The sequence below is a fragment of the Grampus griseus genome (assembly GCF_964374135.1).
Source record: "Grampus griseus genome assembly, chromosome: 3".
Taxonomy (NCBI): Eukaryota; Metazoa; Chordata; class Mammalia; order Artiodactyla; family Delphinidae; genus Grampus; species Grampus griseus.
The window spans coordinates 105,075,759-105,098,213 of record NC_139019.1 but is presented as its reverse complement, the minus strand read 5'-3'; the positions used below and the strand labels follow the sequence as shown (position 1 = coordinate 105,098,213).

The window sequence follows — 22,455 nt, the reverse complement described above, 5'->3', positions numbered from 1 at the left end:
ATACTACTTTTCCATTTAATTAATTACCAAACCATCTTGTAAATATTTCTTGTCTCTTTCTTCTCTTCACTACTAATAGGCACTTATCATTTCTAAACTGGATTTTTGCAAGCCCTGACACATGATATGCCTGACACTGGTCTCCTAATGAATCTGTTCTCAGTAGACACAGAGTTTTCTGTCTGAGGGCAAATCTGAATACACTTCAAACCCTTTAATGGCTCCCCATTGCCTATAGGATCAACACCAGTTTTTATAATGGAAAGAGCATAGCTTTGACATCAGAGAGATGACTGGATGATTCCTAAGTTGATTTGAGACCTCAGGGAAATCATTGTCTGTACTTCTATTCCATGGAACATATGGTGTAATGGGAGATATAGACCATTCCAGTTACTGGGGGTAGGGTGGGGAAGGTGGTAAAATGGGAGAAGGATTACGAGAGCACCTGGTGAGGACATCTAATTCAAACTTGAAAGAGGAAGAAAAGCATTTTGGAGTAAGTTCATCTAACTGAAGATCTGAAGGGAGAAGTTTGTTGTGTTTTGTTGGTTAATGGAAAAGGGGATGAGAGGAGGTGGTGGAAACAGAGCAGAGCAATTCTCTGCAGAAGTAGAGGGAAAGGGATGCATTAATTAAAACTTGACTGTAAGGAACAAGGCCTTTTGGTTTTTTTATAGATAAGAAAGTAAGAGAGAATACATTCCTTTCAAGAAATTGAAAGTGGTGTCATAGTAATACGCTGGCTGTGGTATAAGATAAAACTGGAGAAATAAGTAGGGGGTTAGACCACAGAGGATTATAAAATCTGTTAAGAAGTATATATTTGATCCTGACGGGGCTAATTTAGGGGGCTAATTTGGGATTTAAGCGAGGAGAAATAGGAGGTCTGCGTTGTAGAATATTCACTCTGGCTATAGTGTTGAGGAGTCATCAAACAAGGACCATAATGAAAGTAAAGTAGGGAGAAGTTTCTGCAGTTGGTGGCCTGGACAAGGTTAATGGTGGTAGAGATAGAGAAAAGAAGATGGACTGAAGAACCGTTTGAGAGAAATTATTCATAGTACTTAGCAATTGGATGTGTGGGGTGAGGAAGAAGAAAGAATCAAAGCAGCACAGATTTCTCATATAAGCCACAGGGGGTGCAGGTAGCACCTCTCCCTGGCCTAGGGGATTTGAGAGCAGGAACAGATTTGGGGCAGGAAGCTAATGGACAGGTAGAGTTTGAGTTGCCTCTGAGAACCTTGGTGGGCCTATTCAGTAGGCAGTTGGATATCCAGGTCAGGGGTCAGGAGGAAGATCAGGACTAATGATGAAAACTTGGTTCTTCTCTGTGGCTTGTGCTCTAAAGGCAAGTCACTAAGGGAGAATGTATAGAAAGAGCAGACAAACAGGCTGCAATCCCACAAAAGAGCTTTCATCATTTGCAAAATGGGAATGCAAATTTCCAGGACCAGTGGGAAAAATACACAAGCTAACATACGTAGGAGTACCTTGCAGAACACTTGGCTCACAGTAAGGGCTCAATAAATATTTTATTGAATGAATAAATGAATAATTCAACAAAAGCGTACACCTAATTTACTAATTTCCTTGTAGAGGTTAAGCAAAGGGAAAGTTAGTTGGCCATCTCTGAGAAAATTTTATGAAGAAAATGTAGGTTATGCCCATGCAAAAAGATACTTGCTCTCATCACCAGAGCCAAGACTTATAAGGGGCAAGGCATTTGCTTTTTCTTAGACAAGAAAGTCACATTTATTAGCACTGGGTCAGCTATTTAAAACTGACCTCTGTTTGATCTTGACATTTACAAGCAAAAGGAAGTCTTTAGTTATGTAACAGGCCAGAAGTCCACGCATCCCTGACAACAGAAGCCCATTTGTCATTGTGCTCAACTCTACTCAAAACAACACATCTCTTCACCAGCTTGTATTCTTTCCTTACATTCTCTGAGGTTCCCAATTGGTGTGCAACAATCCAGTAAGAGGGTTAAAATTGACAACTGCTTAGACAGGAGGGGGTGTGTGTGTGTGTGTGTGTGTGTGTGTGTGTGTGTGTGTGTGTGTGTGTGTTAAGAGGGAACTCTTCTGCAATAAAATAAACTAGAACCAAATTGTTTAACAAAATTCTCAATTGCTTGGTTTCATGGTGATTAGGAAACGCATTCCAAGTCAAACAAGCTGCTTGTGATTTTGTGGCATTAAAGTAGACTTCCAAACGGATTGGAAAACAAAAACTCATTCACAGAAACTCATGATTTCAGATTGGCATATCAAGCATAATTTCTGAGCGTTTGCAGAAATGAATACTCCTACCAAGGGCACATTACTTATTTCAAATAAACTTGACATCAAGGGATCCACTGTTGCATTTAAACAATGGAAAAAGAACCAGAACATTTTTGGTGGCAATCTCAATATGTATCAAATCACTTTTAGCTACTTACACACATATTCAGCAACTAAAAATTTGCTGGAGATCTATATTCTTTCTTTTCCTAAACTTAAAGAAAACGTAGATTGAACACTAAGACGCAAATAATGGGAGTTTATTTTAGAGCCTTAGGTACAAAATGATGAATAAATGTTGGTTATTAGAGTCAAACATACTAGCCTTTTGTCTTTCTGGTTTTCTGCTTACTTTTCTCAGTCTTAAAGTTAAAAGATCAGTTAGAAGCTTCGTTCAATCGCCAGAAACTTTTGCATATGTCAGAGGGGTTCATGATAGTTCTCACACTGAGAGGAAGTATTGGTAAAGGACCCAGAAGACTGACTCTAAATTCCAGCTCAAAAATTCACCTGAGATTTACAACGAGAAATAACTGCTGAAAGTCATTCCATTATAGAGCATTGGCATTGAATTGAGAGTCCATAGAGTCATGCATCTATGAGTAACTGAGTTTTGACAAGGCTTTCAAGACCATTCAAAGGGGAAAAACCGTCTCTTCAACAAATGGTGCTAGGAAAACTGGATATTTACATGCAAAAGAACCTTGACGAGACAAAGCACTACATGCAACAGTGTGGTGAAGGGGTTGGATGAGCAAAGCAGGTATTTGCTAACCTAATATCCATTCTCCCCTTCTTAGTAAAAAAAAAAAAAAAAAAAAAAAAAACCTCTATACTCTTGGGGTGACAATGTGCCCAGTTAAAAATCCATATTTCCTAGGCCCCATGATATTAACCGTGGTCAGGCATATGTAAGAATTCATTAGGTGAGTTTTGGAGAAAAGCTCTTCAAAGAGGCTGCTCAGCTGGCAGTTGTCCATCCCTATTTTGCACTTGCCTTTTTCATCTTCATGCTACTTGACTTCATGAATGGCTGCAGCTGCAGGTACCTCTTGGACCCTGAGGATGGGAGCTATGTTTGTGAATGCACGGAGACCAAGCCCAGGCCTCTGAGAGCTGCAGAGCTCCTGAGCCTATTCTGGGCTCCCTGTGTCCAGACTTACTCAATTACTTGTTTAGGCCACTCTTATTTGGGTTGTTGTTTTATGTACCCAAGATTAATCCTCACTGATTCACTTAGTTACTGTGGAGCTGGGGGGCACGAAGCAAGAGTGATGGTTCCTCTTCACCATTTGGTTTGGGTTAGGGCTGGAAATTCACTTCAGTGTAGAGTGAGAACTTGTTAGAAATGCACATTCTTGACCTCCACCCCAGATGGACTGAATCCTACACTCTAGGGGTGGGACCCAGCAATCTGTCTAACAAGCCTCTAGGTTCCAGTTTGGGAACCAGGGTGAGTTCTTTTTGTTCAGTGCTGCTTGAGTAGGAAACTTCTTTAAATGGCTTTGACCTATGACCACACGTTCTTAAGAACAGCGTCTTTGAATTTTAAAAATACTTATGTTCGAATATCAGCCTCACTGTTTATTAACTGTATGACCTTGGGAAAATGGCTTAACATTTTTGAGTCTCATTTTCCTCATGGAGATTATAATAATAGTGCCCCTAATAAGGTTCTTGTGTGGATCAGATGAAATGTCTGTCAATCGAAGCACAGTACCTGGAACACTATAGATGCTTAATGAATGTCACTTTCTCTACTCTGCCTGCCATTGGCAATACACTGCAGGGGTCTGGTGCCAGGCCTGAATCCCTGTAGGATGTGAACTTAGCCACCACCCCACTACACCCCCTTTCATGCTTTGTCTCCATTATTGCTTCTGCTATTCTTTAAGATGGAAGAGAACCTTAGGGAGATCCCAGGGGAAAAAAGAAAGGGAAAGGAATCGTCTTGGAATATAACGTAATTGATCCAGTTCAGTAAAGAGTGAGGATACAGGAAGCTGCTGTTACTAGTTTTATTTGGGGCTTTCGGAAATGTCTCTCTCATCAGGTGAGGGGGAAACTATGCCTAACTGGCATATGAGCTATGACTAAGAAGTAAGAAAAAGACTCCCATGTGCTTTTTTCAAAAGTTGAGAAATAAAACTAGCATGTTCTTCTCCATTGAAATTTCTCTGCACTTTGAGTGTCACCAATAAATCTCTCTTTATGAAAACAAAAAGGGCACAATTATTTTTATGCTCCAAAGACCATCATGGGCCCCTTGCTGTGTCTTGTCTATGTCTTATTCCTACCCGGGAAACACAGTTGGTAGAAAAAAAGATCAAGTTCCCCACCGAGCTTCCCACCTCCTAGCTCCTGCTTCAAATAATGACATCTCTTTCGCAGCTAGCGTATATGCCACACTTAATATATAACTAATGTTTTGCTAGGTATGGTATCCGAAAGACGCCTGAAGCTAATTCTGACTACGTAATTGTTACTGGATTCACCTCCTTGGTGAGAAAATGACCACAGATTCCCCTCACTCCCCAGTTTCTGCCTGCCCCCCTCCAAATTCTGAAAAGACCAGACACTGGAGCTGAATGGGCAATTCAGCTCCCAATCCTGGCAAAATCAGAGAATGGGCAGAAACAGATAGAAGACTTAAGAGATGAAGCAGAAAGAAGGTTAAAGTACTAAAGTCCCTTTACCAAATGAGGAGCTGAGGAAGAAGATAAGAGAAAGCTGGGTGGTAAAAAAAAAGCCAGCTAGGGCAAGGGAGCTGGGGTGGGAAGGAGACCTTTTCTGGTTGAAAGACTCTGAGATTGTGAGCACTGGAGAAGAACCACTGTGTTGCGATCTGGGTGTCTTTCAAACACTTTGAGAGACATCAGTAAAAAAGGAAACTTACATACACACACACACACACACACACACACACACACACACACACAAGCCCATGACATATGACTCAGAATATACAGTTCTGTTATGACCACTAGCAGCGGTAGAGATAAATTAACATTAATCGAGAACCTACTAAGAACCAGGTTACACTCATCTCGTTCAATCCTCACTACAGCCCTATGAAACCAATGTGTTCACCCTCTTCTGCATAAGACCACTGTGACTCAGAGAGACTAAGTGAACTGCCCAAGGTCATAAAGCTAGCAAGTCCTGGAGCAGAAACAAAGCCGGAGCTCTCCTGGGTCTGCTGCTGGGAGCCGGGAACCAGAGGCTGGTGATGACTGAGACACACTGGGCCAATGCTGCTCCCAGAGGAAATGTCTCAGGAACTGGCCTCCCTCGTCCCTCTGCGCTGGTGGCTCTCTGGATCTGTGCTCCACTGTGACACTGTGGCTTCTCCTGGCACTCTCTTAGCACAAAAGCTGTGCGATCTCTTAGCTTGCGTACAGTCATCAACTACAACCCCCGGAGCCCCTTTCTTTGTCCCTCCCATGTGCACTGGGGATAGAAGCCAGCACACAGGCAAAAACTGCCTTTTTTTGAGTTTCCCCTGAAACCTCTTCACGCTTCTTTTTTCTCCTCTTGACTCTTTTCCTCCTTTCCTGTGCCTCCTTCTAGTCCTTTCTCTACTACCTAATTTCCAGGCATTTCCCCCCGCGGGTCTTAACCTGCAGGAAATATAATCAAGTATTTTCTTTAGCAAAACTTGGCAATGTTTTGAATTATCTACAGTTATTACCCAGGAAAAGAGATGGATTCTTATGTCCCTTTCTCACTCTGGCCAGCTGACTTGCTGCAAATTTACTTCTTAGAGCTGTGAACAGCCCAGATTAAAAGTATTAACTGCAAATTTTCCTGCTGTCATATTTCTTTTATTTTGACACTAGTGGCATGACTGCAGAGAAATAAAGAATAATTGTTAGCTAAGGGAATCCAACAAAGAAGTCTGTGACCTCACAGAGGAAGCGCCACACTCTCCTTATTTCCTCACTAAGTTCCTTCTTTTGCATAGTAAGCCAACAGAGACCTTGCTGGAAGGGACCCTAGAAAGGTTCAATTTAAGTAACCTGAGGCCCAGGACCAACAGGTGTTTAGTGTAGACGAACCCCGAGGCATCTATCTGGGTTAGTTCTATGTGCATCACTAAGAGGCAGAGCCAGGAGGTAAGAATTCAGCTAATGTCAAAATTTAGCCATTTCGCAAAGGCAGGACCCACTGGTTGACAATACCATGAGCTTCCACTCCTTAGTTCCAGCACAAATCTTTGTCCTCGACATTTCCTCTCCTCTTCCCACTTGTTTCTAGCCCACCAGGCCAGCCCATCTGACAAAATGATTTGGATTACCAGTGAAAGCCAGCTAGCATTCCCACTGTCTTTGTGACAAATCCTAAATTAATGGTATTTAAAAGAAGCCTTAACTCAGCCATAAAAAGAAATGAAATTAAGTTATTTGTAGTGAGGTGGATGGACCTAGAGTCTGTCATACAGAGTGAAGTAAGTCAGAAAGAGAAAAACAAATACCGTATGCTAACACATATATATATGGAATCTTAAAAAAAAAAAAAAAAGGTCGTGAAGAACCTAGGGGCAGGAGGGGAATAAAGACGCGGACCTACTGGAGAATGGACTTGAGGACACGGGGAGGGGGAAGGGTAAGCTGGGACGAAGTGAGAGAGTGGCATGGACATATATACACTACCAAATGTAAACTAGATAGCTAGTGGGAAGCAGCTGCATAGCACAGGGAGATCAGCTCGGTGCTTTGTGACCACGTAGAGGAGTGGGATAGGGATGGTGGGAGGGAGGGAGATGCAAGAGGGAAGAGATATGGGGATATGTGTATATGTATAGCTGATTCACTTTGTTATAAAGCAGAAATTAATACACCATTGTAAAGCAATTATACTCCAATAAAGAAGTTAAAAAAGAAGCCTTAACATGTATACACATAAACAGGAAAAAATACTCCTTCACATACACACACACACACACACAGACACACACACACACACACACACACACACACACACACACACATACACATCATTGTCTGGACCACTAAAGACAGTTTCTCTTTTTGCAACCACAAAGTGGCCTAGCCTGGTAAGGAAGACAGTGGCACCCAGTGGACAAATGTTTGATTGTTTGAGACAGGTGTCCCATTCAGAAATATTCTCCTTTCTTAGCTTGAAGAAAGGCTATTTGCTCCCCTTACCTTTCCCTATCCTTCTGCCATCACATTTTTAAAACATCTACTGAATTTAAAAATAGGGGGGAGGGGAGTGTCGTTACAGTTTTTATCTCTTCAAGAATAAGACTAAACTGAAACACTGGAGAAAGCAAAAATTTCAGGATTAAATCCTCTGAGAACAGTGTCTATATTTGATTAACCTATTTCAACAGTAACAGCGGAGACAGCCAAATCTAATAAAATATTCAGCTTAATTAAAAATGTAACGTTGAAAATGCCTGTAATGTGCTTTTCTTCGCACATAATATTCTCCTTTTCCTCACACCATTGCCAACTTCCAATTAAATTGCCTTGGTTATATGCAAATTTGGCAACTCCAGGGGCAATACTTCAGGAAAATAACATACACAGATCCTGCAACTTGATACTATGCTGCAGTCTATCTGGGAACCATACAAATACCTACTATTTTCACTCTCCAGCCCCTACAGTGATTCTTTTGGTTGTGAGCTACTTGGGTAGAAAAGCTTTGCTTATCTATCTTTCTTCCCTCAAACTGCTAACTAACATCTTACTCACGGTAGTTACAAAGAAGTTGAGTGAAATCCAGTTTCCATTTTATGTAATTAATCTGCTAAACACTGAAAAGAAGTATCTAATTGTTTGATGTTACATAAAGGGATCATCCAGTTAAGAATCTTAAATATTAGGGGCTATTTGCGCTGGAGAAAAACATTTTATAAAGAACAAAAGGGATGAGGACTTTTATGGGTGAACTGAATTTTACTGATTTAAATCATTAAAAGACGTTCAGTTACAAAATAAGCATACATCTTCTTAGTGTAACCTAATACCAGCAAGGGTGCCCTTTTTAGTTAGCCATTCAAAATTTCTTCCAAGTTTGCGAGCTCTGAAATCCTTAGTTTTTATGCTTTGAAATGGTACCTCATGTTTATCATTATATTCTTTGTAATTCAAATTTTGCCACAGTTTGAAGCTTGCTTTTTCTGTTGTTTTAAAGAAAAGATGAGTTGGCAAGCCAGCGTTATGGCACATGGGTGAGATGGAATCTTTCCCCAGTGGGTCTGGGCCTAGGGCACCACGCTTTTGTTAATTGACAGAAGGCCCCTGTGACCCCTTTCGTCTATCACATTTAGGTAGTCAGCAATAAACACATCCCAAAGGAAGAGATGTACTTTTTGGGTAAGCCGAAAAAAAAAATGGAGGCCATTTGTACATGTATCCCTACAATACATGTTAAATGTACTTCTTTTTGTCATAGCACAAGCACACTTTCCCCCTCGTCTCTGCAAAAATTCTTATAAAATTCTGATGCACTCAACTTTTGCTATACAGACCTTTTTTATTAAAAACTCAAAATTGTTTTTCAAAAGTTTCTAAAAATTTATTTGCAGAATGTCTCAATCCATGACAAATCAATCAATGTTTATAAAATCTCAGGGTCTGTGTCCTTTTCCTCCACTGACTGCCACCAACAGTGAGCACTGGTGCCCTGTGCTGTGGGAGGACCCACACTCCTGGCAGCTTTGCTCTCTGCCAAGCCCCCCTGCCCAGGGGCAAGGGCAACGGTAACAGCAGGATTTGTACCACGTACACTATACTGTTTGCAAAGTGTAATTGTGTTGGGAAATGGTCTGAGCTTTACTGAGAGCCATACTCCGTGTCTCTGCACTTGGAGTGTAGGCAGATGACATATAAGGCAACCCGACGGCCGGTAGAGGCTACACTCCACCTATGACTTGCTTTGCTTCTGTGAGTGTCACAGCCCAAGAGGGATGCCAGGATTTGAAAAATTCTCTTTCTTCACATAATTGGAGAAAGTTGCTCCTGTGTAGTTCCTATAGGTTTTATCTTACTTTGGGGCTTATCTGTTTATAATGCAAATATGTTTCACTTATTCAGAAATCTACTTGCTTAAAGATGGCTTTCCTAACTCATGGGCTGTGGCGAATGAAAATCAAAATATAAATCTAAGAGGAGTTTTAAAGGCTGAAAAGCTCCATACAGATTAAAGTAATTATTGTTATAACTAAAATGAATGAAATGGGGTGTGTGTGTGTGTGTGTGTGTGTGTGTGTCATTAGGTACAGAGGTTAAAACACATATTTAGATTTTCCTTGCTCTACTGCACACTGAGGAACATATATTTCCAATCCCAGTGACAGGTATTACCTGTTCGGATAAGACTTTAGCCTTTGCTTCTGCTTCCATCAGGCAAATCTCCAAGGCCTCGAGCCGTGCCAAGGTAAACGCCATCTGTCTGGTTTCCAGGGACTCTTTCTTTAAAACAATAATCAAGTATTACTTTTTGACATGGGTAGTTTCCTGAGTGCATCTCAAACAACTCTGGGGACTAAGGACAGTCTTAATAAACTCACACAAATCATCTCCTTTTCTTCTTCAACATAGCAATAAAACAATGAAATGTTACAAAAACAATAGTGTTATTTAACAGTTTAGAGTCTAAAGGCAGAGTAAAAAAATGCATATTAATGAGCAATGAACAACTTTAGAAAGGTAGAATAAAATATCCATGTTGAAATTTGGTTAGTCTGCAACTTTTATTCCTGATACAGAGCTTTTCTTCAAGAGGTTAGAACCAGAATTTCACATTCCCAATAAGAGATGTCATCTAGAATGCCTACATTTTTAACATTCACCTAGCTTGAGGGTCATAGTCATTTGAATTCAGAGAAGCTCTTGGTTCCTTTGATTGTCACCTTCTTATCACAAGTTTAATTAAAGCAAAGATACTACATGGTTTAGAATCAGATCATTCTTCCCCAGAACGTGGCTAATATGACTCAAATCAGCAGATGTGTAGACTTTCCCTCTCAAAATTAAGTTGCTCTTTATCACGTACAAGCAGAAAAATGTGCAAAGTTGGTATGAGAATATCAGTTACCAGCACTACTGAGACTAGAGCACTTCCTGACTACTCTTTGGCCATTGAGACAATTAATTAATAAAGACACAGCAATATGAAAACTTCAAAGGAAAACCTCATATGTGCTAGGATTATGAGGTTCCTATAGCTTCCTGGGATATGTCCTGTCTTCTTGTGAAAGTTCAGGCTGCTGCAGCTGCTTCCAATTAACCCCACAGGAAAAAAAGAACTGAGTTCCTACATATTAAAAAAAAAAGAACAAAAAAAAAAAAAACCCCTGCTGCTTTATTTCCCCTTTGGTTTAGGAGCCCACCAATTTTATACATATGTGCATTTCCTGACGATACAATAGAGCCATCTGGTGGTAAATGAACCAGCCATAAAAACAAAGCATTTATTCAGTTCCTATAATTGTTCATGCCATCCTTTGAACCTTAGGACCCTGACAAGGACCTCTGATAGAAATAAATGTTGCTCTGTTCAAAAACAGCATGGCTCCTAAATCACACATGGCTGCATAATCTCCCTGAGGTCAGCCTTTGGGGGGTGAACATCTTGGGTTAGAACAGTGATATTTGGGATGAACAAATGACCCTCAGCCTCCCATATATGATTCCAATAATTTCAACAGTCAGTCCAAAATATCTCAAAACAAAAGCCTCAAAACAAAATTCTTGTGTATTTATACTTACAGGTAGTTTATGCTACAAAACATTTTATGCATAAAGGAGAAATTGTCAAAAGTCCAAACTTTTCCAAAAAGGTTAAGGATCCCTGACCTAGATTGCTATTTCCAGGGGGAATCTTCTTGTCCAGTGTTTGACCTCGAGGAAGTTTTTAAAAGTAGACCCAACAAGATCATCTAATCTATTTCTCTAGGTCTTTTTCTCCAAACATCCCTAATTTTCCCTGACAAGAAGGACAACCATTTCCAGTAAGACAAAAGCATTGCAAGTCAAAGCCAAATGAAACAGGCTTGACTGGAGACTGTTATTAAATAACATAGGACTTTTTGTACAGGTAGATTTAAGAAATCATCATGTGTTATAGAACAAGGAGAGTCCTGAGCAAACTGTGAGGAATGCAAAGCCTGTCTCCACCTTTACCCCAGCTGTCACTCTCCACTCCCTGGCTTGCCTTTCTGTCCCCCTCTCCTTTAAGGGGAAGAGCCATGAATGTATCTACACTGGAGAAAAAATGGCCTAAACAAAGTCAAGCACTTTTTAATAGGAGACAACCTCCATTAACCAAAGGAATACAGATTAAATCAAGAATAATCTCGCAAATAAGTAAATACCTGGCGTTGGAAGTTTTGGAGGTAGGTGTGTGTTTTCAGGGACTCTAAACAGTTAGGTGTAGTCAGTCCTTGCCCCAGTTTTGCAGGATGCAGTGGTACGAGAGCAGAAAGTTAGGATTTATACCCTGAAGTTCATTCTCCCTCAGGCACATGTGGACACACAGTACATAAATTGATTTATGTTTCTTATGAACATGAAACTGTCTTGGTGGTTAAAGTAATGGAAGAGTGAATTATATTAATCAAAACTGAAAACATATGATATATATAGGTGTTTGGGGATTGAACCTGTGTCTGTGGATTTCCAAATGGTAAATTGCAGCACTTCAAGTGGGTATTCCAGTTTTTAACTTCTACTCTTTGTCCTAAAATGTTCTACCTAAATATCCATCAGTAATCTAAGTGCATGTATCTAAGATAACCAAGATGATCAAAGTAAAAGAATATTACAAAATATTAATAATTCTATAAACTTTTTGGTTACAGTAAAGACACTAGATTACTATGCATGTGTGTTAAAGTTGACAGTCTACTAATTGACAAACCTTATGGAAAATTGTAAGAGTAGATTTTCTTTTAGCTGCAATGTTTCCTCATTTGAGAATCTGGAGGAAAATCTACTCTTTGTTCTAAGTTAATTTTTCTTATTTCTCTAACCCATCTCAGTACCTTTTCATTGTCCCCTTTCTTATTTTTAAGTCATTATTTCTTTGTCTTACAATGATCTTGCTCTTTCTCAGCCAAACAAATCCCTTCCGCCCTTCAGGACTGGTTCAAGGTCTCTGATTCGTCCAGATCATCCACATCCCTCTGAATCCACGTGCGGCACTTAGAAAGGTGCCTGAATGCAGAGGTTAGACTGGTCGCTGCACTGAGCATTTAGTAGGAGCTCAATAAAGAGTTGTTGATTGATTGAAGGCTCAGCAGTCAGAGAAGGGGACTGCACCAGATAGAGCGGTCCTTCACGCTGAGAGGCTGTAACAGTGACTCCTTTGAGCAATACTTCCCCTGCATCTGGCTTAGAACACTGACAAGGATCAGAGCCCCAGAGAAAGTCCACTTGCCAAGGCCAGTGCCAGACAGCGTAGCAGAGGGCAAGGAGATGGCCGTGGCGTTGGGTGATGACGGCAGGGCTGATGTGAGGATTAAGTGACGTAAATCGGGTAAATGCTTGGACAGATGAAGTGCTCGATTAATATTATTTTGAATAATTCTATTCTCCTAATTCTTTTAAGGGAATCATTTGATATTAAAACTTTCTAACTTGTTTTTAAACCCTAGTAAAAGAAAGTTCCCATAGAGGCCCTTTTGTAACAGCAAACGATCAAACCACAGCAGTGAGAAATTCAGTCAAGTATGCAATTAGAACAAAGTTAATATGTTAAATATGTGGGTGCATTTCTTTAAAAGCAAGATTGCTAAATAATGGTGTGGTTATGGCAAATTCCACCTTTACACAAGAGCAACTTGACATGAGTCAGTTGAAGACAATTAAATGTTTCTAGCAATCTGGAGCATCTATCGTGCAGGGTTCCAGCAGCAGCCCCTGCCCCGTAGTGCGGTAACTTCCCGCCAGGTAAAACACGCTTTCAACACATTTTGCAACAAACTTCCTGCTTGATGTCTCCCCTATTTATTACCGTGGTCCATTCATCTTTCCCAGTGCTTGACAAGCGCCGAAGGCCCTAAACTTCCCTCTATGACCTACTCATATTGCCCACGCTAGCCCCTTACCTCCGGGCAGACTTTTTCCATTCCTCCCTCAGTCTCTGGTGATCAGAATTCATTTTACAGTGGAAAGTTCATCACTCTCATGTCCTTCTGTGCTTAGCATTTGCAATAGTTTCTTAGGTTAAATTGCCAATTTCTATTTAGGCAACAATCTAACAACTCAGTTCTCTTGATTCCAGTCCATTCAAGTGAAAACAGTATTCCTCTGTGTTTGGGGTTGTGTCATTAATCACTAAATAAGATATTTAAATTCAAAACTTGAACAAATTACAACTATTGTCAAAGCCCAGTGGAAAGGGTTTCTAAGTAGAAAGTGCCCATCAATATGACCCCGAAAGGGAGGGTCATGGGAGGATGACAGATGAGCACTGACTAAGGGGAACTCTGATTGGATTCTGGAAGGACACGTTCCTTACCTCACCTGAGTCTCACTGACTGTGTGTCTTGGGCTATGTGACTTTGGGACTTCACTTCTCGGGGCTCAGTTTTTTCATCTTTAAATGAAGAATACACTGGTCAGGTTGCAGAAGAAAACAGATGGTCATTCCAAAGGAGTGATTGAGGGCAGTGTGATGAAGGGAAGAGCATGGGTACGGTTATGGAAGTCAACAAAGGATGGTGAGACACACCCTGCATGCAAAGATACTTTTTGCCTTACCTTGACCTGAAGAAGTAGGGGGAGAGGTAATAGGAGAGCATTATCACAGGATCTAGAAAGAGAGCTTGGGAGAGGGCCATGTTATAAACCGAGACCTTGGGCAGAGAAATACAGCCACTGCCAACCTGTGCCCAGGCAGTAGTGGTTGATGGACCAGTGGAATAAATAGCCTGACCCTCCTCTCCTTTCACCCGCTGTACTTCTGTCTTTATCTTCCTCAGGCTGAACCCAATGAGAAATCAGAGAGCAAGAGAGCTTCAACAAGAAGTGCAGAGAGACCAGCTCCCTGGAAAAGAGCAGAGTGGGGGAAGGGTGGAGGGTGGGTAATGGAGGGGGCAACAAAGATATCTCAGGCCAGAGGGGTTTAATGCTATTAGTGGTTCCCAAATGCCAGCCCATAGATCAGTGTTGGTTTGTGATAACATTTTCACCAGTCAGCAGGAAAATGATAAATGCTAACTTTTGAAAAGGACATTGTGAATTTTTCATGAAGCCAAATTTATTCTATTTAGATGACTGTCCTTTATTCTGAGCTTATGTTCATTCTATATATTTTGGTGTTAAGAGGATGTGTATTTAACAAATGATGGTGATAGTACATGGGAATTTTTGTGTTTTACTGTTTTTTCTTGAGAAAAATTGGCAGTCTTACAAAAACTAAACCTAATTATTTTTTGATGGAAATTTTTACTAGTTTATGAAATCTAAAAGTGTAGAGACCCTCTATCTAAGTGATCTCTGTTAAATTATACATTAACTGTTTTGTCAGGTGGCTATTCCAGAGCTACATTCCCTGAATTCCATTGGACTAAGTCCAAGATGGACCTGAATTCAGTATCAAGTTGTTTTAGCACAGTTCCAAGATAGTTATTCTAGGAAAAAACCCACACTTGTAAAGGTCAACCTTTTACCCTGTGAAAGATTTAACTCCTTTTCCATTTCTATAGCATCACCGATAGAACAAATGAAAAAGGTATTTGAAAGGAATTGTTAACTCAGATTTTAATTTATAAAAAGATTGTTGGTGAGGAAGTTAAAGAAAGAGAAATGGCCCTGTGACATATGATAGTTTCAAAAATAACTTTAAATAATGACTTACCTGAAACTCTTAACAGGCCAAGTCATTTTAGTTCAATTCAAAGCAATTCAATTCATTTAAGTTCAAAAAATATTAAGGGCTCACTATTCGCCAGGTACTGTGCTAAGCAATGGAGAAATAAATAGTAACCAGACATACAGGATTAATACCCTCACCAGATTCTCAGTTTAGAATTTCTCTCCAATACAAAAATCCTAGGATTTAGTTTTATGTAAAAATCAAAAGAATGTCAAGAGTTTGGTGATTAATTTAATCTTTTTATTTTTATTCTCACTCATAAAATATTGCTCTGTGCTTTGGGGCCTTGTTCTTTTCTCTTTGATGAGGATTCTGGTAGATGTTAGAAAGAGGTAAGAGGCAGTCCTAACCTGTTTTCAAATATTCCAGATCTATCTCAAACAATATTGATTTATAACTCCTTACAGACTGTGAACCAATAGTATAAGAGGAGAAAAGGACCTAGTAAATAGTTCGTATCTTCCATCATTTCAGTTAAAGTTAACAGTAAAACAAGGACTGGGTTACAGGACACCTGAATTTGGGGTCATGTTATATTACAGAATTTGTTCTGTGACTTAAAATAGCCCTCCAGCGTTTTGATTTTATGGGTGGATTTCTTAAAACTTTGGGCATCACAAATCTCTTGGACTACCTGATGATATATGTCAATTCTCTTACTAGGAAAAAAAATGCCTATGTACATGCTTGTGTACACACACACACACACAATAAGCACACATGCACACTATTTTGCCTATACTTTCTGGGTGCTTAAGTGTTTTTCTCAGTGCTATTCATGTAGCCCAAATTATGAATTCCTTATTTAGAGGGAATAGTGTATTCCAGCACCTTTAGTTTTTATTCTAAAATAAAAGACCAAATATTAATGAATGAGAGTATTAATATGTTCTTGGTGCCTCTACTGTAAATCATGCAGATGAACAAACGAATAATCTTCTCTTCCTAGAGACATACTCCAAACTCAAAAGAAACAAAATGGCTCTTCCTTCTGGAGAGCAGAGCAAGTGGCCTACCTTCCCAGGGAAGCCTGCTTCTTGTAACTGAACTACACAGCAACTAGTGCTAACCCATCCTGCTGACGGTGAAGTAAAGATTTTAATAATGAGAATATATTTCTTTCATAATAAAAAAAGAGAAAGGACATAGCAAGGTAATTTGCTATTAAAAATAATTTTTATTTTTTTATTTTTTATGTATAAATCATGATTTACTTCTTGTACCTGAGTTCATTATAAACATCCAAATAAAGATTTTATTAGCAAGGAAGAGATGACAAGAGAGGTTGGGTAGGCAGCTAACAGGGTCTGCCACAAACAGCATAAATAGCTGATAACCTTTTTCAATTTATTTGCCTTTGATGTGAAGCTCTTTACACCGGGGGTAAGTAAGCTTTTCACAGAGCTTTCACGTGATTTATCCTGTACTTATAATGTTTTTCTTTCCCGTTTTTTATTGTCAGAGGAAAAAAGCATTTTTTTGACATCAGAGATGACACTAGCAATTAAGCATTAGTAACGACTTCATTTCTTCAGATGATCTCTTTGAAACTCTAGGGCTAAAGTCAGCAACTTTGTGTACATTGTCTTATGTTGTCATTTTTTCTGTACCGGCAGTATGGGCCCATGAATATTGTGTTTTCTGCTTGCTGAATATCTGCGGATTGATCTTCCCCAGTAAATCAATTTAGACTGGGTTTGTTCTAAAATCACTGGGAGCAGGGAGAGTAACTTTGAATTAGACAGTGTTGGATGTTTCTAAAACAAAAACAAATAGCACTTGGTACTTCCTGTGGTTCTTGGTTAATCATCAAGTTGTATGCCAAATATCTTGAGAACTGTGACTGGCCTTTGATTATTCCTCTTTGATTAGCACTTACATTAGAATTATTGAATGTATTTCAGATGTTTGCAGGTATTAAAATGTTATATATTATGTGATTTTATGAACAATTTGTCTTACGTTTTATCCGTGCTATAGGCATCTATCAAAACATTGGTAGTATGTTTCCAGAGACATTAAAACAGAATTTTCCCCTCTGTGAATACCCTGACCCATTGTTCTAATTGCTTCAATGTTTGTAACATTTGCTGCTTTCTTTTTTTTTATTAATTAATTAATTTTTTTTTAATTGGAGTATAGTTGATTTACGATGTTGTGTTAGTTTCAGGTATACAGAAAAGTGAATCAGTTATACATATACATATATCCACTCTTTTTTAGGTTCTTTTCCCATATAGGTCATACAGAGTATTGAGAGAAGAGTTCCCTGTGCTATACAGGAGGGTCTTTATTAGTTATATATTCTATATACAGTACTATGTATATGTCAATCCCAGTCTCCCAATTTATCCCTCCTCTCCTCCTTCCCCCCAACACCAGTAACCATAAGTTTGTTTTCTACATCTTTGACTCTATTTCTGTTTTGTAAATAAGTTCATTTGTACCATTTTTAGATTCCACATACAAGCGATATCATATGATATTTGTCTTTCTCTGTCTGATTTACTTCACTCAATATGACAATCTCTAGGTCCATCCATGTTGCTGCAAATGACATTATTTTGTTCTTTTTATGGCTGAATAATATTCCATTGTATATATGTACCACATCTTCTTTATCCATTCCTCTGCCAATGGACATTTAGGTTGCTTCCATGTCCTGGCTATTGTAAATAGTGCTGCAATGAATATTTACGTGCATGTATCTTTTCGAATGATGGTTTTCTGTGGATATGTGCCCAGGAGTGGGATTGCAGGATCATATAGTAGTTCTACTTTTCGTTTTTTAAGGAAGCTCCATACAGTTCTCCATAATGGTTGTACCAATTTACATTCCCACCAATGGTGTAGGAGGGTTCCCTTTTCTCCACACCCTCTCCAACATTTATTGTTTGTAGATTTTTTGATAATGGCCATTCTGACTAGTGTGAGGTTATACTTCATTATAGTTTTGATTTGCATTTCTCTAATAATTAATGATATTGAGCATCTTTTCATGTGCTTTTTGGCCATCTGTATGTCTTCTTTGGAGAGGTGTCTATTTAGATCTTCTGCCCGTTTTTTGATTGGGTTGTTTGTTTCTTTGATATTGAGCTGTATGAGCTCTTTGTGTATTTTGGAGATTAATCCCTTGTCAGTCGCTTCTTTTGCAAATGTTTTCTCCCATTCTGTGGGTTGTCTTTTCATTTTGTTTATGGTTTCCTTTGCTGTGCAGAAGCTTTTAAGTTTAATTAGGTCCCAGAAAAATGATTTTTATTTTTTACAAAAATAAAGGAGAAGATGAAATGGAGACTTATTATTTAATAGATAGGTGTTGAGTTTCAGCTTTGCAAAATGAAAACCTTCTGGAGATAAGTTGCACAAAAATGTGAACATGCCTTACACTACTGAACTACAAATTAAAAATGGTTAAAATGGTCAATTTTATGTTACACATATTTTACCACAATTAAGAATTTTTAAATAACTTATAAAACAAATGTATAGAGCAGATAAATTATGGAGTGGAGGAATTAGTCAATACTAAAATTAATTCAACTACTCTACCTATGCGTCACAGGACTGCTGTGAGAAAGAATTAAAAAAAAAAAGACTGCTCATAATAAAAACTATGAAATTTAAGAAAAGGAAAAAACATAGTAAGGCACTCTTACTGAAGAGAAAGATTTTGATTCCTTTAATTTAAAAAAAATTCAAAAAATACTAGTTGTTTTAAATTAAATTTTGATTTAGTGGGACATATAATAATGCAAAGACTTTCCCTGTTTATAAAGTTAATGCTTTGTATAACTGAGTTTTTTGTGACAGGATTGCTTATTTTCTCCACATCATTTATAAGTTTAGATTTTGAATACTTTGACATGTTGACCAACAATGTTTTCATTCTCCCATTGTATCCCAGTATTTTAGTTAATGCACATGCCTGTAGGAAGAAGGATTTTCAGGTCAGCTTATGAGTAAGGTGATGGAATTTTATTGCCCAAACTGAAGTTTTTCAAACTTAGTTTTGTGAATAAATTTTTGCTATTCTGTGTGTCATAAAGAACAAATGATTTATGATTGACATTATTCAAAGTGAAAGTAATGTTTTGTCTGCCGGTGAATTTTAGGCTCCAAATAAGTAAACTTCTAAAAAAAGTCCAAAAATTTAACTGTAATGATAAAAACTTAAAGACTCTAATGATGCGGTTCCCAAAACCTAGCAGGGAAGTCCTTAGTTGAACTTGATGTTCCATGAGAAACATTTTCCATGATCAATCTCCCCTTCCCCCAACCCAGCCTGACATTTGCTCAGACTGCCCTCTTTACCAAGATCTGAAAGAGAAATGTGTTATGCATCTTTCTGGATCAGATAAAAGTTCAGCCACAATTTCCATAGTACATTCCAATGTGATAAGGTAAGAGCAGGACAGATGAGAGAGCTCTTTTTTGCTGTAAGTTTCCACTTCTTTTAAGGTCTCCCAGTCAAAATATTACTAAGAGGCATGGCCAAAGTATCAGAGAAGATGGCAGAGCTTACTCAGTGGGACTCAGTTTTCTCGCCTGTGAAATGAGAAGATCATTACTTCTAATTCATCTTGCACTCGGCGGTGGCCATTTGTCATGCTATGTCTTTCCCTGTTTGCAGTATTTCCCATCTCATGAATCCCATCTCTCTGAAGTATAAACCAGGAACTCCTTTTCCAGCCTCCTTTGCATCACGTCATAGGCATGTGACTCAGCCTCCCCCAATCAGACACACCAGCCTAAGAATTCAGTATAAATTAGAGTGATATGAAAAAGGTGCCAAATAGAATGGAATCTGGCCAGGTCGACAGGGTCATTCTGTTTTCAGAGGATGCAGTGACAGAAGACTTAGAAGTAACCTCTCATACTCAGGGGTAGTAGTAGGGCTGTGATGCCTTTGTCCTGTGGTGGCAGTAATAGGTCCTCCACTAGGGAAGGGAAGCTGAGTATAGTCTCCAAGACTGATGCTCTGACTCTCCTAGGGATCCTCTGAAATCCATTTTCTCCTTAATACTAACTGGAATGGGTTCTTTTGGTTTCACATGCAAATCTGACTGATTATTACTTGTTGTTCACGTGATTTTAAGCAAGTAGTTTAATTATCCTGAGCCTCCACTTCCTCCCCTCTACAAATGGAAGAAAGACTAACTCATTGAGGGCTGCTGTGTTGATTAAATGTGGTCATGCAGAAAAATGCTGAGCATAATGCCTGACCCACAGAAGAAAGTTTGTTTGTTTGTTTTTAATCTTCTTTTTAAGCTCTAGACTTTATGAGTCTGTGGTGTAGCTTCTGGGAGCTCACAGCTTTGGAAAGAGCCTGAGCTCTTGATCATAAGGAACAAAAACTCTTAGAATCTCTGGTGGCCTTGGCATCATGCAGCCACACCTAGCCTGGTTACTCCTTGTTGGAAAAGTAAATAATTAAGTATAAGAGCAAAAATTCAAAAATGTAGTAGGAGAGGGCACAACCTGTACCCTCTTCTGCCTGCTGAATAGGGTTTATACTTGGTCTGCTCCATTTCTTCTTTTTCTTGACTTTCTTGGTAGATGTGGTTTTGGGGGCTTCTGAGATGAAAGGGGGGAGATTAAAGAAGAGCAAGAGGGGTGTGGACTAGGGCTAAAGGAAAAAGTTTTCTAAAGAACTTTTGAGGAGAAAAGTTCAGAAAAGCTGTCATGTGAAATAGATGCTTATGGAAAAGGAAAGAAGGACTTTTAAAAAATGGATCTCTGAAATTTTTCCTCACATACTGTTTAATTAGTGAAATTTAACCCTCAGTATACCATCAGAGTTTATTGGACCCAAATTAGTTTTGAGTTTCTTTTTTTGAGCCATTCTCTTCATAAAAATCTATATTTCATGTCTTTTATTCTTTCTTAGAGGTCTTACAAACTATGTATATATATATATATATATACACACACACACATATATACATATTTTTTCTTTTATATAGAATAAAACTCATTCTATCTTATAATTATCATACAGATCCATTGGAGCCTTTTATATAATCCAAGATATATTCTGGGATCTCAGTGATCTTGTTTTCCCTATATTTGAAATATATTGCTACTTAATCATCCTAGGAGTTATTTTTTATCATTATTCATTGAGTATTTCTAACTATGACTTAGTAAAATTAATAATCATCCTTCAATTTCTTATTGTGTTGTCAAAAGCATGATGTCACCTTTCAAGGTACAAAAGGGGAGACACCATTTTTTAAATTTGCTTTATTTTAAATTTTGAAACAAATAACACACTTAGAGAGCAGTTGGAATACAGAGAACTTTTTCTTTTTCCCTGTGAGTTATGTTGTGCCCTTATGCCCCATCACCCTGAACCTCTCAGTGTCTATTTCCTATACAGAGGGACTCTTTGCTACACCATCACAGCATGGCCTTCAGTCAGAAAATTCACCCGGTTGTCACCCCACCCCATCTCTTTCCCTTCCCCCTCAAAACACGGGCTCCACTAGCGAAACATCATTTTTTTTTTTTTTTTTGGTGAAACATCATTTTTATAGCACATTTTTTCTTTCATTAATGTAGTTGAGCATGCTGAATTCTCTTTTCTCATCCATAATGCCCAAAGACAAGAAAATTGGCAGAGACATACATTTCACAATTCTTACACAAATCAGAAGGTGAATGTGAACAGTAGCATTCTTGACCAGCATGGTCCAATGCAGTAGCCACCAGCCACATGTGGCCTTGAGTATTTGAAAAGTGGTTGGTTTGAATTGAGATGTGTTGTAAGTATAAAATAGATACGAGATTTTGAAGGCTTAGTATAACAATATATGAGAATATGAGAGATCTCAATATATTTTTGTACTGATTACATATTAGTGACAGTATTTTGAATATATTAGGATAGATAAGATATATTATTACAATTTACTTTTATCTGTTTATTTAAATTTTTAATGTGGCTACTAGATAATTTTAAATTATATATATGGCTTTTAAACTACATATTTCTATTCAACAGTGCAGCTCTAAGTGGTGGAATTAATCATGTAAGTGAAATAGACTATGCATCTTCAGGTCATGACTACCGAGAGACTTAGATGAATGTCCTCAAAGTCATGAATCAGTAAGTGAAAAACATACCTCTAAGGACAAAAAAGGAAATAGGGTATTCTCATACAAGACAGGCTATATCACACAGAATTTTGTGACAAGAACTTGGACTTTTCTCTTTTGTTAAGGGGATGTGTGACAGCATTCTGCCATATTTTATAACATTTATGTGCCAAAAGTTTTACTTGGTAACAAATAGATTTGCTGTGTTTAAATT

General features: G+C 38.5%; 1 protein-coding gene across 1 annotated transcript in view; it reads right to left on the bottom strand.

Annotated features, from left to right (window-relative positions):
- Positions 1 to 22,455, bottom strand: part of CCDC192 (coiled-coil domain containing 192) — a gene marked incomplete at both ends in the record, with an annotated part of 201,354 nt that overhangs the window by 163,693 nt on the left and 15,206 nt on the right. The window contains 1 exon segment of the mRNA XM_082650316.1: positions 9,626 to 9,733. Coding sequence (XP_082506442.1) covers positions 9,626 to 9,733 — 108 coding nt within the window.